The 17948-nt window shown below is 44.5% G+C and overlaps 1 protein-coding gene across 9 annotated transcripts in view; it reads left to right on the top strand.

The window, feature by feature from the left end:
• The window catches only part of rbfox3a (RNA binding fox-1 homolog 3a), a 1019729-nt gene that overhangs the window by 976195 nt on the left and 25586 nt on the right, over window positions 1-17948 (top strand). For all 9 annotated transcript variants that reach the window (XM_055223823.1, XM_055223828.1, XM_055223826.1 and 6 more), the window contains 2 exons: window positions 3815-3854; window positions 13149-13207. In XM_055223823.1, the coding sequence (XP_055079798.1) occupies window positions 3815-3854; window positions 13149-13207 (99 nt within the window). The remainder of the gene's footprint in view (window positions 1-3814; window positions 3855-13148; window positions 13208-17948) is intronic.

Raw genomic sequence — 17948 nt, 5'->3', positions numbered from 1 at the left:
CTTTAAGGTCCAGGACCATATCAGGTTTAATACTGCGTAAAGAGCATTTAGCATTCATTCTCTGCCATTTCCTTTGTGACAAAATAAAGATTAGAAGAGAATTTTCCCTTATATCTTCTACTGTTGAATACATCAGCACACATTAAATCTATAGCACTGAAAGATATATATTTGCATAGAGTGACTGTGACTGGAGCTCCATATATAAATGAACATGAGTGGTCTGAACTAGTGATAAGCAAAACACATGTAAATTAGTTGAAGCAAGTAATGTGAGGGTCATGAACAAGTCGGCTCTTTTAAACAAGGGGAATCGGATCAAATTAATAAAATAATCAACCCTTTCTTTCTCATTTTTAAGAATTTTTACACTGATTAACTGAATCAACACAAACAAACAACAACACAGAAGCAGAGCAAGTGACACGAATGAGAGTTTTATGCACAAAAAACATATTTTAGTGTAAATAAGAAAGTTTGTTGCAGAATTTGAAAGTGTAAACACACTCCCACTTTCAGCTTGAACCTTTTTCAACAAATCTTAGCCTTGGTCATTTCTCTCTGTGATTAGTTTGTAGATCAAATGGTGTTTCGACTCTTTGAAATCAACAGATCCAAAAGATTCGGTTCCCACAAAGGAGCTAAAAGTTCCATCACTAGTTAAAGAAAGATCTGCATGCAAGTCATTTAACCAAGTAGATAAATAGACATTTCTGTGCAAAGATAAAGCCAGTTAGAAGTCAAATTGTCTATATACTAATAACTAAAAATGCAAACTAGTCCAAACTGCTCATAAAGATATCTTGATTTAAACTGATCTAACCCTATAGTCCCACACTGAAGACCGTATAGCGTATTTGCATAGAGTGTCCTGGTCTCCCCTCCCTCTGCACCATCAGCTCGTGTAGTTAAAGTCTCTGGAGTAGGTGCAGTAAAATGGCCGCTGTGTGTTTTACAACCTGGAAAACTCATTTATTGAAGACTCCGAGCCATCAGGAGATCTGCAGCTCAAAGTGCTGATGTGGGCAGAGGAGGAGAGGAGCCCGCGGACACGTTCCAAGTCCTGTGCGGTCTGATCCCCGAGACACAAGACAAGTCCGGACAATCAGGGACAGACTTGGAAGGAGAGGTGGAAAGTACCTGATTACAAATACTCAAGTTACGGTGCAGCTAGTAGAGAATGATAATAATCTAACCTTGATGTAACAATTATTTTCAGTGTCACGTTGAGGCAACATATTCCAGATTTTTGCGATATTACACAAGCGGAAAAAGGCTGTTTTGCAGGCTTGGTGTTTATGTGCCATGAATAAGAGCGCTTGATCTAGTCTCCAAGGTTCCTTACAGTATTGCTGGAGGCTACACTGATATTGCCCAGTGTGTCTCGCGGGCATTTGGGGCCTAGAACAATGACCTCTGTTTTTTTCAGGGTTAAGAAGCAGATATTTAAGTGTCATCCAGGTTTTTATGTCCTTCACATAGGCACTTGCTCAGTCTGATCTGGTTTAATGGATAAGTACAGCTGTGTGTCATGTGCCATGTGTTTTCTGATTATATTACCTACCAGCAGAATATAGAGCGTGAACATGATTGGGCCGAGTACAGAGCCCTGCGGTAGCCCATAGGTTACATTAAGATTACCTTTACTAAAGTACAATTTTGGTGTGACGCTAAACATGGAAATCAAGGACTGAAGCGAAACGATATCTAAAACAGGTCAAAATTGTGGCTAAACAAGATCTAAACAAGTATATCTAAAAAGAACTTTGAAACTGCAAAGCAAACTGCTAAGTAAGCTTTATAGGTCTTGAATTATTAACAATATTTTTGAACAGACATAAAAAATGACTATATTTTCAGTATAATTTATGTAATCAGGGCAAAAATCAAATAACAATCTCAGGGCACTCTTAAAGTCTAATAGTCCAGACATCGACTAACTTGAGCAGAAGCTGCAGTCGAAACATGGCCGCAAGGAACTTGATGTCAGTGTCCACCTTTGAGGTCTCTTCACCCCTCTGAGACCTCTCTCCCTCTTCTCTCCCTCTTTGACCCCTCTTTCACTCCTCTCTCTCCTCTCTCTTCCATTTCCATCCTTTTTCCCCCTCCCACCCCTCTCGCTCACCCCCTTCTCCCCTCTGTCACTCCCCTCTGTTCCCTCTCTCTCCTCTTGCTCTCTTTCTCTCCTCGCTCTCATCCTCTTCCCCTCTCCCCCTCTCCCTCCCCCCTGGTGACTGCTGTTATCAGGCCTACAGGCAGTGTGGTCGTGGGAGAGGCCAGTCACTATGTCCAGGATTAGATCAAGATTACAGCTCTGCTCCACAAATGGACTCTCAAACACCACTCCATCACATATTACCAGACTCCCACCTACTCTAGCCTAAAACAATGACACAAACGCCACCTTTAAAAATCCTTTCATTCACAAAAGATTAGAATTTGTGAATGGGGTGGTAGCATTAAGCATCTGACCGTGCATTAAAAAGTAACTGGTTGGATTCTTTCACTCCATTGTCCACTGTGGTTATAGTAAAATGGCTTGTTGAGACAGGAAGGGCATCCGGCTTAAATATCCTAAATCAACATGTGACTGGTTCATTGTATTTGCATTAAATTTTAGTATTGTTATAGTCAATGCAATTTAACTCACCTTTAATAGCAAATATTTTTCACTTCAGAGTAAAAAATAGATGCGAGGAAGGAGAATAAATATATGGAACAGAGCAGGCAGAGTGAATATACGATATAGAGGAGTGAGTGAGAATATATGGAACACTGATACTTTTACCAGAGCAGAAAATTGGACTGGATTCTCTGGCACTTTGCTTTAATGTGTCATTCATTATTTGTGTTTTTTTCCACTAAAGGAGCTCAGATCTGACCTCTGGACCTGCAAATGGTGGAGATAGGAGCGAATGTACAGGCTGATTAAAACTGCAACAGCTGAACTTAGTATAGACCACGACTGTATCATTTCTTTTTAGATTTGATCTCATTTCTGTGCTGTCCACTATGACAGCGTCAGGCCTTGCTTTTGCACAAAAATGTCAATTTAGTTTCAAAAAACTCATTACAGATATTTCTCCATATTATTGTTTTAATTGATGTGTACTTTCAACCACCTCACCCAGCTCAATAATGGCACTAAACCCAGACTAAACCAGCACTAAACCAAGACTAGAACGGGATCTAACCAAGTCTACATCAGGACTAAATTGTTCTCAAACCAGAACTTTACAGCTGTGCCATCCACATTCCTTGGGGTCTGATGCTAACTAGAGGCATGCTTTGTCTGACCTTTATTAGACTTTAATCTGAGCTTTATTTTAAAACAATCTGAACTGAACATAAAGAACTGACTTAGTCGGTGAGATGATTTTCACCATTAAACAAGTCCCTCTCAAGCAGAATTACAGTCCCAAGCTAGCTAGCTAGCATTAGCCAACAGTTTGTGAGTTAGTCACTCTCACTTTTTTTGTTGAAAATCAAACTCCTAAACAGGATCATGAACGCTCGGATTGATCACAGGCTCCTGAAAATGTGTTGTTTAAATCCATTTTGTATTTTGTCTGGTGCTTTCAGACAATCTTAAAACTTTTGGCAGTGTTTACTAATGTGTGCGTTGTGTCACTATGGAAACTGATTAACTTTCCGCCATAGAGATACATGTAGAATACCCATATTTAGCTTTATTCGATCATGCAATGTGTGTGTGCATGTGCATTGTGAACTGCACTGGGGTCATTCAGGGACAGCCCTCACCCCTCCTCAGTCCCAGCCCTGGTCTAACCCTGCTCCTCTTCTCTGCTTTCAGTGTTGTCTACCAGGATGGCTTCTACGGTGCAGAGATCTATGTAAGTACTTCCTCTCTTTATCTCTCTCTTTCTCTTCTTCTATCGCTCTCTTCTCTGTCTCTGCTTTCTCTTCTTCCTTCTGCTTTCTAAGATGTAACACAAGTCGAAAAATCTGATCGAAAGCACAGCCCCCGAGACAAAAACGTGATCCGCTCCATCCGGGTATTCTCTGCCAAAAAGGTGTTCAATATTCCATTTGTCAGCGGGATGAGAACCCCAAACCCCCCAGTGACATGGCACAATGCACCATGGAGGTCTAATGTCACTACACCAGGATTATGTGCCAGGACTGTGCCAGGACTAAACCAGGACCATACCAGGACCATACCAGGACTATACCAGGACTATACTAGAACAATACCAAGGACCAAGTCAGAACTGAAGTCTAAACATTTTGATATTTGACATTTTGTTTATGTTGGTTTGATGAGGCTAAACCAGGACTAAACAAGAACTTAACCAGGACTAAACCAGGACTAAACTAGGACTAAATCAGAACTATAACAGGACTATACCAGGATCATACCAGGACCAAATCAGCCCAAAGTCTAAACATAGTGACTCAGTTTTATGTTGGTTCGATGGACTATACAAGAACTTAACTAGGACTGAACCAGGAACTTCATTAAAAAAGGACCAGGCGAGGTCTAAACCAGGGCTTATGCAAAACCAAACCATTAATACACCAGGATTTAACCAGAACTATACCAGGATTATACAGGATTAAACCAGACCCACACTCTAAACATGTTGACTGAATGTTTGTGGATTTGGAATACTCAAAGCAACGTTTGATCTCGTGAACCTTTGGTTTGTGGGCCGGAGCTTAACCCACTGTGCCACTGATGCTTTATGTTTAGGTATAGCTTAATGTAACAGTATTTGGTAATTTATTGGTTCAGATCTGTTAGCCTTTTCTCCTGAGCAGACCTAGGGATTAGCTTGATGAGCATGCTTACTTTGATAGGCTTAACCACATCACAAAGAAGAAACCCATCTAGGATCTAGACATGGGGAGAACATGCAACGTCCACAGTGAAAAAGCTGGCTCAATCCTGGAATCGCACCCAAGACCAGTAAGACTAGACCACTTAACAACATAATACAGACCACAGTGGTTATTTCCATGGCAAGATGAGAAATAAAAAAAGAAAATGCACATCAAAATGCTTTGTCCTCTTGTATTTGGCCGTGCGACTGTTCCCAAAGGTTGTCTGGATTATTCCCCGGGGGAGGATAGGGGGCGCTCTCATCATCTGGGAGATAAGAGGCGCTCCAGACGATAAAGTGAATTAGCTGTCCCACAGGAGATGTCCCAAAGAGGGGTCACAGACAGAGAGGGTGACGTCACCGATAGCGTTCGGTCGCAACTAAATGAAGCTCATCGAGGCTAGCAGTTACAGCTGCTACAAAACTAAAAAAGCAGAAATAAAAACACTAGGATCATGTAGAGCGGGTTAATTTGAACATTTTAAGCTCAGAATGATGAGTCTGACAACAGCAGTTAAAGAGATGGTGCCATGTTTTTTTCAATAGAAAGTGAATTGCAACCAGAGCTCGAAGGAACCACATCTTACTGTTTCCAATGTTAGTGCAATATGTCCCTCTTAGGCTTCCATAGGTAATCTGACAATGTTACTCGCCTACACAGATTCAAATGTATTATCATGTGCACGGTGAAAACAGTTGAAACTATGCCATGATATTCTCTTTTGGTTGCATCCCTTAGCAAATAGCAAGTAGTATAGTCACCTGAACAAAAAAGACAGAGATTCCCTTTGCGCCAGTTTTTATTTTATGTGCCTTGAGCAAAACCCTGCATGATATTAACCATAAACCTGACCAAAAAGTTCAAAAAATGTCCCAGTACAGATATATTGTAAAGCTCTCAGGGTCAAAATGAGACCGCTGTGTGCTGTCTGCATCTAATTATAAAGCGCTTTTATTGTCCGCAAATCAGGAAGTAACTTTGCGCAGATGTATCACTGTTGAGTTTGATCACCACAGTAACACTTTCCTCTCACTCGTCCGTCTCTGAGGCCATAGGAGGAGGAAGAGGAGGAAAAGGAGGAGGAGGAGCAGGGCCGCGGGTCTGATCTACGGCTTATACAGCGTCGCCATGATAGTCCCACATTTCACCGCGTTTTATTGTGGTGACACGGGCTCCCGGCCGCGCTGTTTGTCTCTGCTACTCCCCCACCACCACCATCTCTCCCTCCTCCCACTCCCCCCTTTGTCCCTCCTTCCTCCCCCCTCCCCTCCCTCGCACATGTACCCTCTGGCCTCACCTAACCTCCACCTCCACCCTCTCCCAGTCCGCAGCTCCGAGCGCAGTGCGGTGACTGAACACCTCCGCGTACATCAGTGAGGTGACAGTGCGGTAGTGAGTGTTCGCCCATCAACTAGAGGGTTGCGGGTTAGAATTGTTATTATTGATACTGAAGTAGCAAGAAGCAGCAGTAGTTATGGTAGTGGTAGAAGTAGGAGTAGTAATATCAGTCGTTGAAGTTGTAAAAGTAGTAGAAGTAGTAACTAGTTGAAGTTCAATGGGCTTGTTTTGAGTCAAGTTGTCTAAATAGCACAAATAACTGCACGTTGCTTTAGTAGTAGTGGTAGTAGTAGTTGTAGTAGTAGTAATATTAGTAGTTAAAGTTGTAGTGGGCTTTTTTGTCAGTCTAGTTGTCTAAATAGCAGCTACAACTACACTTTGTTGTAATCAGAATTGCGATCAAACCAGGAATTTTGTAAAAGAAAAAAAGTTAAATAATCCTTTTTTCCTTTTTCTTCATGACTACCTCATGTTATCAATAAGTAAAGTTAGGTGCATTAGACCAAGTATGAACAGAATATATACCTTTTATACCTGGAGAATGGAGAACTCCACTGTTCTCACCCACAGGTTGAAGCATGGGCCAAATACATAGTAACAAAAGTTAAAAGTTGTCATCCAAAAAGTCCTGTAAAACAATACTTAAGTAAAAGTAAGTTTCCCTCCTCCCTCCTCCCTCTCTCCCTCTCTCCCTCTCTTGTGCTTGTCCTGGTACAAGGTCTGCAGCGGGCCCATCACTCACCGTCAGCGGCCCCCAGCGCTCTCGGACCATTAGTTTGTGGTGGTGGGCAGTGCTGTGTCTCGGACTGGTTCGGTGCACCTAAAGGTCTCTCCTGCCCCCACCCCCCTCCATCTCCTCTTCCCCTCTCATTCTCTTTCTCTCTCTCCCCTCATTCACTCTCTCCTCTCTTCTCTCTCTCTTTCTCTCTTTCCCTTTTTCACTCGTATCTCTCTCCCTGCTTCCTGTCTCTCGCTCGTCTCTCCCTCTATTTCTCTCTCCATTCGCTTACCTCTCTCCTTCCATAGTCTCCCTCTCTTTCGCTTTTCTCCACTCTCTTTTCTCTGACTCCTATCTCTCTCCTCCCCTCTCTCCTCCCTCTTTCTCTTTCCCTCCCCCTCCTTCTGCGCCTCTTCTTCGTCCCTTCCCTCAAACCTCTTGTATCATTATGCTATCCCTCCATCCTCATTCTCTCCCTCTTCCCTTTCTCCCTCTGCCCCATTCTCTTCTTCTGCTCTCTTCCCTCTATCTCTCTTTCTCCATCTCCCTTTCCTCTCTCTCTCTCCATTCCCTTCCCCTCAGAGCGAGCCGAGAGAGCGGGGTAGCAGACTCTTAAATTAAATATGGCCGCCGTGTGTCATATATTTACAGAACAGGACCTATACGTGATCCGTCATGTCAGTGGGACAGTGTAGTTACAGACAGGGAGAGAGAGAGAGAGAGGGAGGAAGAGAGGGAGGGAGGGAGAGAGGGATGGCCAGGAGGGATGAACAAGCTAGGATAGTCAGATGTGACACTGATAGACTATAGCTTCACTGTAGCTTGCCATAGTCCCATAGTGTTTCATATAGGAATTTGTACAGATTTTTCAGGTTTTCTTCAATCAGCTTTAACCACAAGCAGAAGCACATTCTCAGACAGTCGTTTGTCCGCTGATCTGAAGGTTGGTAGTTCGAATCCCGCACTCGACGTAAACATCATTGGTTGAGCAACTGACCCACAGGTTGGCGGTGCAATTCCAGCTTCCACAAATTAACACTGTCGTTGTGTCCCAGGGCAGGACACGTAACCCACCTCACCCTCAGTGTCAACCCAAATGAGAGAGTCATGTGAGGGTCATTCTGCTTGCTGATTGGTTGATTATCTCGAGAACCAAAAAAAAACAAACAAAACAAATTATAACTTAATGAAATGGGATATCATTGTAATTAATAACAAATATATCAACATTACTATTAGTACAAGTAACAGCTTTCGGTTGCAGTCAGTTTTGCATTTAATAACAGCTAAATACCTTGAATAGTTATCAATTTTAGGAAAAGTTGTGTACTGAAACTAAAAACTAGCCAAACAACTCAAACTTTTAACTGATAATCTCCCATACGCTACAAAAAACAAAATCTCCATCTGAATTCTATAGATGTTGGTTGTAGAATCAGGTCAGGAGGCCACAGCTCTGCCCCGCCCTCCCCCCTTCGTGTCTCTACAGGGGGGGAGGGAAGAGGTAGGGGAAGGTGGGGGAGCAGGAAGTCAGGGCACCAGGGGGCTCTCCACCACTTCCTGTTTGCCCGGGGGATGCTGCTGCCCCCCGGGGACTGGTCTGATTACTGCGCTGCTCCTCCCAAACGGGGGACGATAAATCACGGTGTTTCTCTGTCAGGGCGCGGCGCGGGACATTTGTTATGGTGTCGAGTGCCGCGCTGTTCTGAGGGACCGGGGCGCCCGAGTGTGGAGGAGCTGTCTCTCTCTCTTTCTCTCTTTCCTCGCTCTCTCCATCTTTCCTCTGCCCCAATCTCTCTGTCCCTCTTCTCTCTCCGCACCCTTTCTTAGGCCTTTTCCTCAGTCCTCTTTCTCCATCTCACTCTTCCTCTTCTCTCTCTCTCTCTTCCCTCTCTTCCTTCTCTCTTACTCTGCCCCACTGTGTTTCTTTCTCTCTCCTCCATCTGTCTCTCTTTCGCTCTTTACTCTCTCTTTTCCCTTCCCCTCAGAGCCGAGACAGCAAGGTAGTGGATTTTTATATTAAATATGGCCACTATGTGTCATATATTTACAAAACTCTCTCTGTCTCTTTTCTCTCCCCTATACTCTCTCCTCCCTCTTTCTCTTTTCTCCCGCTCTGTCTCTCCTCTCTGATTCTCTCTATCTCCCCTCTCCCTCCTTTTCTGTTTCCCTCTCTATCTTTCTCTTCCTTTTTTCTCCTCTCTGCCACTTTCTTTCTCTCTCTGCCCTTCCCTCGCTCTTCATTTCTCTCCATTACTCTCTCTTCCCCCTTGTTTCTTTTTCTCTCTCCCTCTTTCTCTATCTTTCCTCTCATTTCCTCCTACTGTGTCCCCCTTCTCTTTCTGCCCGACTGCATTCTCTCTCTTTCTTTGCTGCATCTCCTCTTTCTCCTCTCTTTCTTTTTCTTTCCGTAACCCTCTCCTTTTCTCCTCTCCATCTCTCTTCTCTATCCCTCTCTCCTCTATCTTAAACTCCCTCCCTCTCTCACTTCTCTTCTTCTCTCTATCTCTCTCTGCCTTCCCACACCTCTCCTATTTTTCTTTCTCCCCCTCCTCCCCTAATCCTTCCTTTCTCCTTCCTCCTGTCTCTTCTCCCTCATCTCTTTTTTAAACTCTCTGTCTCATTCCCCCTTACTTCTTTTCTCTCCCTCCCTGTTTTCCTCTCTCATTTTGTCTTCTCTCTCCCTCTTCCTCTCCCTCCCTTCAACTCCCTCCCTCTTCCTCTCCCCCTCTCTCCCTCATTATCTCCCTCCTTTGCCCCGCCACTCCTTTCCTTCCCACTCTCTCCCTTTACCCTACTCTTTCCATCTCCTTCTAATCTCCCTGTCTCTTTCCCCTTCCATACACCCTTTCCCCTTTCATTCTCCCCCTCCCTCCCTCCCTCTCTCCCTCCCTCCCTCTCCAGGGGTCTGTTTATGCATGCATGCGTCCGGGCCCGATCGCGTGTCTCAGCAAGAACACAGCACAGCCTGAGTTTGCGGCTCTTTTTAAACTTTAACTGGATTCATTAAAGAGCCAGTCTCACACTATTCTCTGATCTGTGTTAAAAATGTTGTTTCCTCATCAAAAACTTACCTAATCATTTTGTTTCATTCACGCAAACCTTGTATATTTAAGGCTGACTTCTTGTCTCAAGCCAGTCTCAACTGAACTGGTAAGAGGAGCTGTTAACTTTAAAAAAAATACCACTTCATGACATCACAAGGTGGAACGGAGCATTTGTAGCCAGACTAACAATAAAGGGTCACTCAACCATGTGTGACTGAAACAAAACACAACTCCAGATGTGTTTTTGAGCAGGTAACAACATTATAACATGACTTGAGTCAATTTTGCACAATATAACATGTAGATCCACTGCTTTTTCCATATGAGTGGAGTGTCCCTTGTGTTTAAATGTCCTATATTACGCAAAATTGACTTGAGGTTTAAGACATGTTATAATGCTGTTACCTCATCAAAAACATACCTGGAGTCATGTTTTGATTCATTCACGTATTTCAGTAACCCTACATTATTAGTCTGTCTACATTACCAAGGCTCAAAATGCTCTGTTCCACCTTGTGATGTCATGAAATGGGAGTTTTCAAGTTTCAGTGCCTCTACCAATGATGTTTATGTCGAGAACGAGAACCAAACTGCCAATTTTCGGATCACTCGACAAACACTCTACCACACATGTGTCAAACTCAAGGCCCGTGTGCCAAATGTGGCCCTCCACATCATTTTATGTGGCCCTCGACAGGGTAAATTAAAAGGTATGATGGTCTTAAAATCTTTTAATTTATCAGCCATATTTTTACACAACCATATTTTTTACGTCTAGGCAGAGGCATATGCAATATTTATAACTTGAATAAGTAATAAATACAGAAACAGTTAATGAACAAGTAAAAAAATTTGTTAGATTTATTTTATATCTGGGCCTTTGAGAGCAGCTATTTTGCTGATGTGGCCCTCGGAGAAAATGTGTTTGACGCCCCTGCTCTACCAACTGAGCTACACTGCAGTAACGTAGGCACCATCTAGTGGCGATAAATGAAAATACAACAGAGGCAGGTCGTCTTGTCCAGTTACATGGCGTAGCTTTAAGGATGATGAGAAACGAGAGCCAAAGAAGTACATTCATAACCCACCACTTTCAAACAGGAAGGGCCCGTGTGGTCAGGGAATCTATCCATTTTCGCAAGTATCGACATTAAACAAGTATTGATATTTTTTCCGTGACAACTGATACTCTTTGATACCTCGCGAGTATCAATATAACAAGATTTTGGTATCGATCTGCCCGTACAGCGTTCAGTGCGGTAGGGATTGGACAAGCGTTACATCTTTCAACATCGCACTATGGACTTCCCTGCCTCTCTCTGATCCTCTCCCCTCTCTCTTCTCTCTCTTTCTCTCTCTCCGCCTGTCTCCCTCGCTCTCTCCCTCCTGTGTATAACTCTTAAAAATGAATGGGAGCATGCATTATTGAGCGACTCCTCTCCTGTGCTGGTGGATGGGCTCAGATGGGCACTCACCACTGGCACTAATAGAAAAACAGTAGGGGGACGGGTTCATTCTTCACTTAAACTGATCGCACCTCTCTTTAAACCTCCACTCGGCGCCGCAGCTTATGTACGCACAATGTTTGGACAGTGTATTTAGTTATGCAATGTATGAATTTACATCAGTCTGACACTCGTTTTCTCCTCTCTGTCCCTCTTATATTACACAAAATAAACTCTGGTGAGCGTTAAGTCATGTTAAAATGCTGTTACCTCATCAAAAACATACCTGGAGTTGTGTTCTGTTTCGTTCCCACATGAGTAACTCTTTATTATTAGTCTGTTTACATCTCCAAAGCTCAAAATGCTCTGTTCTACCTTGTGATGTCATGAAGCAGTAGTTAACAGTTAACAGCTGCATTTTCGTTCAGTACATTGGCAATTCCAGGCCTGAAATTATCCAAATGATTCTAGTGAAAGCGTATGGAGTTTAAAAGCACAGTGGAGCACTTCCTGTATTACCACATGACATCACAAGGTGGAACACAGTGTTTTCGGTTTGAGAGAGCAACTCAGCGTAAATATGCAGGGTTTGTGCGTTAAACATGTGTGAATGAAACAAAACACAACTCCAGGTCTGTTTGTGATGAGGAAATAACATTATAACATAGATCAGAAAGCACCGTAATATGGGCACTTTAAACTCCTATCTTCCTCTCTTGTTTCGTCTTCTTTCTTCCTCTTCCTCTCCCTCCCTTCCAACTCCTGTATTTAGTTACGCAATACCAAATACCTGCATTAAAATGAATGTTGCCACGTGGGCCAATCAGAGCACTGCATTGGTGGTTTTAACATTCTTAAACATTGCGATGATGTCATACTCCCAGATGGAGGGAGGGAGAAAGAGAGAAGAGAAAGAAAGAGAGAAAGAATGCAGAAACAGAGAGAGCGAAGGGAAGAAGAAAAGGGGAGAAAGGGAGCAGAAAGAGAGCAGTAGAGAGGTGGAGAGGTGCAGGGAGGGACGGAGCGAATTAAAAATTAGAGAGAGGAGGGCGGAAAGAGAGAGAGATGGAGATGGAGAGAGAGGAAGTGATGGGAGGGAGAGGAGGAGGAGGAGGAGGCTTGTGTCAATGGACCAGAGCACATCATTCACACGATGCCATCAGCGGCTCCGGGCCCATTCATAATGTATCATAGCTCCACCTGGTGTCAGAAAAGGGGGCTGCACTTTGAGCGGATACTTTGTTCTGACAAGTTGTTTTTTCTTTTTTTTTTTTTTAAGTTCATTTAGCACCTCTCTACAGTACAAAAAGGAATGCTGCTAGAAATTAGTATATTTGTGTTTTTAGGGTGTTTGCAAATAGTTTAGAGATATGTATTATTATTATTATTATTATTATTATTATTATTTATTTTATTTTTTTTTACTTTTCTTTATGTTAGTATTTTTTTCGTTTTTTTGTGTGCTTTTTTTTAAATCACCTCCCGAATTCGTATTATGCAAAATCAATGTACTATGTTATAATAAATCAAAAACATGCCTGAAGAGGTTTAAAATGTCATCCATGCATGTTTAAGTAATCTAGCTGTAACATTCTGTGCAATGCTCCGCCCTCAAGCCTACGTCACCCATGCTCCCCCAAGACAATTCTCCATAAATATATATTAAAAAAAACATGATACAAAACTGTACACAGCAGCTTGACAAACATGATGTCTTGTAACTGGACTAACCTTATATGTGCTGTGTTGTTTCAGGGAGGCTATGCAGCGTACAGATTTGCCCAGCCCACCACCACCGCCGCCTACAGTGACAGGTAAGACTACGATTGTTTAACCAATGGTGGAATGTGACAAAGTAAAAGTAGTAAAGTACGGTACTTAAGTAGAATTTTTAGGTATCTGTACTTCACTTAAGTACATTGACTTTTACTTCAGTACATATCTGTTCTTTCTACTCCACTACAAAAGTACTTTTCATATGATTTGAGGGGTTATTTTTACCATGTTCGTGGAAACAGCCTGACTAAAGTTTCCAAGTTCACACTTTGACTTAAAAAAAAATAAATACACAAAATTCATAAGAAACATTTAGAAACGTATTTGTACTGCTACCGCTGACCAAAATATGTGCAATTTTGAGTCAATTTCACTATATTTACACTTAATTAACAACACTTATGTGAGATACTTCTACTTTTTATTCTTTAAGTACATTTTTAAACGGGTACTTAAATACTTTTACTTCAATAGATTTTTTCATGTGATACTTTTACTTTTGCTTGAGTAACTTTTTACCTCTGTATCTATACTTTAAAGTAACTAAATTGAGTACTTCATCCACCACTGCATTTAACATAATAATTTTTACTTTCAAAAACAAACACAAAATGGATCTGTCATCATGTTGGCTGCACTGACACAGAGCAAAGGATCATGGTTAATGTAGTTTCCTCCTGGATTTTCACTTTAATACTGCCCCCTTTGGTCACAGGTGGAGTTTGCCTTAACAACATAGACACTCCCCCTCTCTCTTTCCCTCTCTCGATCTCTCCCCTGTCTCCCACCCTTCCTCTTGCTCTCTTCCATCTTTTTCTCCCTCTCTCTTCACTCTCTTTCTCTCTCTCCCTCACTCCCTCCAGCTCTACTTATCCTATAGAGAGTAGAGCCCGTATTTCTTTAGCTTCTGGGTTCACAGATGTTGCTTTGGATGGAGTCACACTGATAGATGCAGCGTCTCTCACTCTCTCTCCTCCTCCCATTCTCTCTCTCCCTCTCTTCCTCTCTCTTCATCCTTCGCTCTCTGGAGTCCCTCTGATCGATGCAGCCTCAGTCCAGGTGTACTGGACATCACTCCTTTCTCCCTCTCCTCTCTCCCCCATCTCTCTCTCTCTCTTTACCTCCCTTTCCTCCTCCCTCTACTTCTTTTCCTCTCTTCATTCTTCCCTCCCTCTCTGGAGTCTCTCTGATCGATGCAGCCTCAGTCCAGGTGTATTGGACATCACTCCTCTGTCCCTCTCCTCTCTCTCCCTCTCCACCGCCCCTTCTCTCCCTTTGTCTCTCTCCCTCCTTCCCTCTCTCTCATCTTCTCTCCCTCCCTCTTTATCCCTCCCTCTCTGGCGTCTCTCTGATAGATGCAGCCTCATTCCAGGGGTACTGGACATCACTCCTCTGTCCCTCTCCTCTCTCTTTTCCTTCTCTCTCCCTTCTCTCTCCCTCTCCTCCTCCCCTTCTCTCCCTTTGTCTCTCTCCCTCTCTCTCCCTCATCTTTTCTCCCTCTTCATCCCTCCCTCTCTGGAGTCTCTCTGATAGATGCAGCCAGGTGTACTGGACATCACTTCTGTCTCCTTCTCCTCTCCCTCCCCCTTCTATCTCTCCTCTCCTCTTCTCTCACTCTCTCTCCTTTCTCTCTCCTCGCCCTTTCCCTCTCTTTCACTTTATCTCTCTCTTTCTCCCTTCCTCCTCTTCTCTCTCTCTCTCTTCATCCCTCCCTCTTTGGAGTTACTCTGATCGATTCAGCCTTAGTCCAGGTGTATTGGACATCACTCCTCTCTCCTGCTCCTCTTTTCTCTCCTCCTATCTCTCCTCAACCCTTTCCCCCCCCCCCTCTCCCTCCTCTTCTTTCTCTCCCTCCCTCCCTGTCCCTTCTCTTCTCTGTCTCCCTCTTCATCTCTCCCTCTCTGGAGTCTCTCTGATCGATGCAGCCTCAGTCCAGGTGTACTGGACATCATTCCTCTCTCCTGCTCCTCTTCTCTCTCCTCCTATCTCTCTTCAACCCTTTCTTTCTCTCTCCCTCCCTCCCTTCCCTCCTCTTCTCTCTCTCCCTCCCTCCCTGTCCCTTCTCTTCTCTCTCTCCCTCCCTCCCTGTCCCTTCTCTTCTCTGTCTTCCTCTTCATCCCTCCCTCTCTGGAGTCTCTGATCGATGCAGCCTCAGTCCAGGTGTACTGGACATCATTCCTCTCTCCCTCTCCTCTCCTTTCCTCTCCTCTCTCTCCTCCTGTCCCTCTCACCCTTGCTCTCTTCATCCCTTTCTCTGTCTCTCTCCCTTTCTCTCCCTCCTCTTCTCTCTCTCTCCCTCCCTCTCCCTCCTCTCTTTCTCTCTTCCTCCCTCCCTCTCTCGAGTCACTCTGACAGATGCAGCCTCAGTTCGTGTGTGTCAGGCAACTGCATCACTCCTCTCTCTCTCCCCCACCCTCTTCTCTTTCTCCCTCTCATCCTCACTCCATCTCTCTCTCCTCCTCTGCCTCCCTCTTCATCCCTCTCTCTCTCTTGTTCTGATAGATGCGGTCTCAGTCCAGGTGTAGTATTTATTATGGGACGACAGCATCACTCCTCTCTTTCCATGACTGTCTCTGGCTCTTTCTCTCTCTCCGCTCTCTTTACTTATGTTTCTCTCCTTTTCCGCCTTGTGCCCTCTCCCCCTCTTTCACTTTTTTTGTCTCTCCATCTCTTCTCCTTTTCTTAGCCTCCCTTAAATTTTCTCCCTGCCTCCTCTCTCCCAATCCACACGTTCTCCATCTCTCCTCCCTCTGTCTCCATCCTCTGAAATTTTGAACAACTCCCGCTCCCTATCTCCTGTCGCTCTCCTCTTTCCCTCTGCCCTTTCTCTTTCTCCATCCCTCCTTCATCCATGCTTCTCTTTCTCTCTCTAAAACTTCTTAAAAATTAACTCCCTCTCACAGTCTCTCTGTACTCTCCTTCCAGCTTTTCCTCTCTGCTCTGATTACTCCGCATTAGCCTCTCCTCTCCTCTCCCTTTCCTTCCCTTTTTTCTCTTCTTTCCTCTACTCCTCACCCCTCTCACCCTTCTCTTCTCTCCCCTCCCTCCTTCTCTCCTCTCCTCACTCCTTCTCTCTTCCGTCTCTCCCCTCTCCTCCTCCCCCTCCTCTCTTCCTTGTCTCCTCTCCCCTCTTCCTTTCTCTCCTCTCTCTTCTCCTCCCCTTTTCCTCCACTCCTCTTCTCCTCTCTACTTGCCTCCTGTCTTCCTCCTCCTCTCATTCTCTCCTTTCTCTTCTCCTCCCTCTCTCCCCCCTGCCCTCTTCCTCCACTCCTCTCTCCCCCATCTCCTCCCCTCCTCTCTTCCTCCTCTTCTCCTCTCTTCCTCCTATAGTCTCCCCTTCTTCCACACCACTCCTCTCCTCCTCTCTCCTCCCCTCCTCTCTTCCTCCTCCTCTCCACTCCTCTCTCTTCTCCTTGCTCTCCTCCTTCCTCTCTCCTCCTCTCTTCCTTCACTCCTCTCCTCTCTTCCTCCTCTGGTCTCCCCTTCTCTCTCTTCTCCCCTTCTTCCACTCCACCCCTCTCCTCCTCTCCTCCCCTCCTCTCTTCCTCCTCTCTCCCTCCTCTCTCCCTCCTCGTCTCCTCTCTCTTCTCCTCGCTCTCCTTCCTCGCTCCTCCCCTCTTCCTCCACTCCACCCCTCTCTCCTCTCCTCCCTTCCCCTCCTGTCTCTCTCCTCCTGTCCTCTCTCCTCCTCTCTTCCTTCACTCCTCTCCTCTCTTCCTCCTCTGGTCTCCCCTTTTCTCTCTTCTCCCCTTCTTCCACTCCACTCCTCTCCTCCTCTCTCCTCCCCTCCTCTCTTCCTCCTCTCTCCCTCCTCCTCCCCTCTCCTGTCTCTTCTCCTCGCTCTCCTCCTTCCTCTCTCCTCCCCTCTTTCTCCCCTCCTCTCCCCTCTCCTCCCCTCCCCTCCTGTCTCCCTCCTCCTCTCTTCCTTCACTCCTCCCCTCCTCTCTTCCTCCTGTGCTTTCCCCTCCTATCTCTCCCTCCTCTCTTCCTCCTGTCTCCCTCCTCCTCTCCTCTCTCCGTCTGTTTTTTGGGGTTAGAATGTAATCTACAGAGGATTGAGCGTGTCACTTGTGATAAGGTGCGCTGCTGCCCCAGAGCTTCAGATCATATCGATAATACCAGATTTATCAGAGCTGCCCCGGCCTCCAATTACCACCACAGCACTACTGAAATTGGACAGCCATGTTTTGCCTGGACCAGTGATTTAATTCTGCGTCTCGTGAACGACCCACACTCCGGTTTATATTCAGAGATTTGACATAATTTTGACTTGTTGGTTTGGTTTGTGGTTCTGTCGACTTCCTTCAAATACGTGCTCATCGATGTTGGGGTTAGAGCTGAGTTATTACGATGCTAAAACTTCAAACTCAATTTCGATATTACTGGTGTTGATAAAGTTCAAGATTATGGGATTTTCGATTAGTATCTGATTTTCAATACTTTTCACAACCATAGTAGAGTGGAGACGATAAATATTTGTTGTTTCTGGTAAAGTGGGTACATTTACAAAGCCAGTAGAAATCAGATAACTAGAGTAATCAGATAACCCAATAATTAGATTAGTGACAGTAACTACTGCTACTACAGTAATGAAGTTGCGATAGTTGTAGTAGTAGGGGTAGTAGTAGTGCTAGTTATGAGTGTAGTAGATGTCGCAGTATTGGCTAGCAGCAGTAGTAATAACAGAAGTAGTAGTAGTAGTAGTATCAATTGCTGCAGTAGTAATGGCAGCAGTACGAGTGATAGTCATAGTTATAGAAGCAGAAGTAGTACTAGTAG

Source organism: Periophthalmus magnuspinnatus, chromosome 8 (genome assembly GCF_009829125.3).
Source record: "Periophthalmus magnuspinnatus isolate fPerMag1 chromosome 8, fPerMag1.2.pri, whole genome shotgun sequence".
Classification (NCBI taxonomy): Eukaryota; Metazoa; Chordata; class Actinopteri; order Gobiiformes; family Gobiidae; genus Periophthalmus; species Periophthalmus magnuspinnatus.
This window is presented reverse-complemented; position numbering and strand designations above follow the sequence as displayed.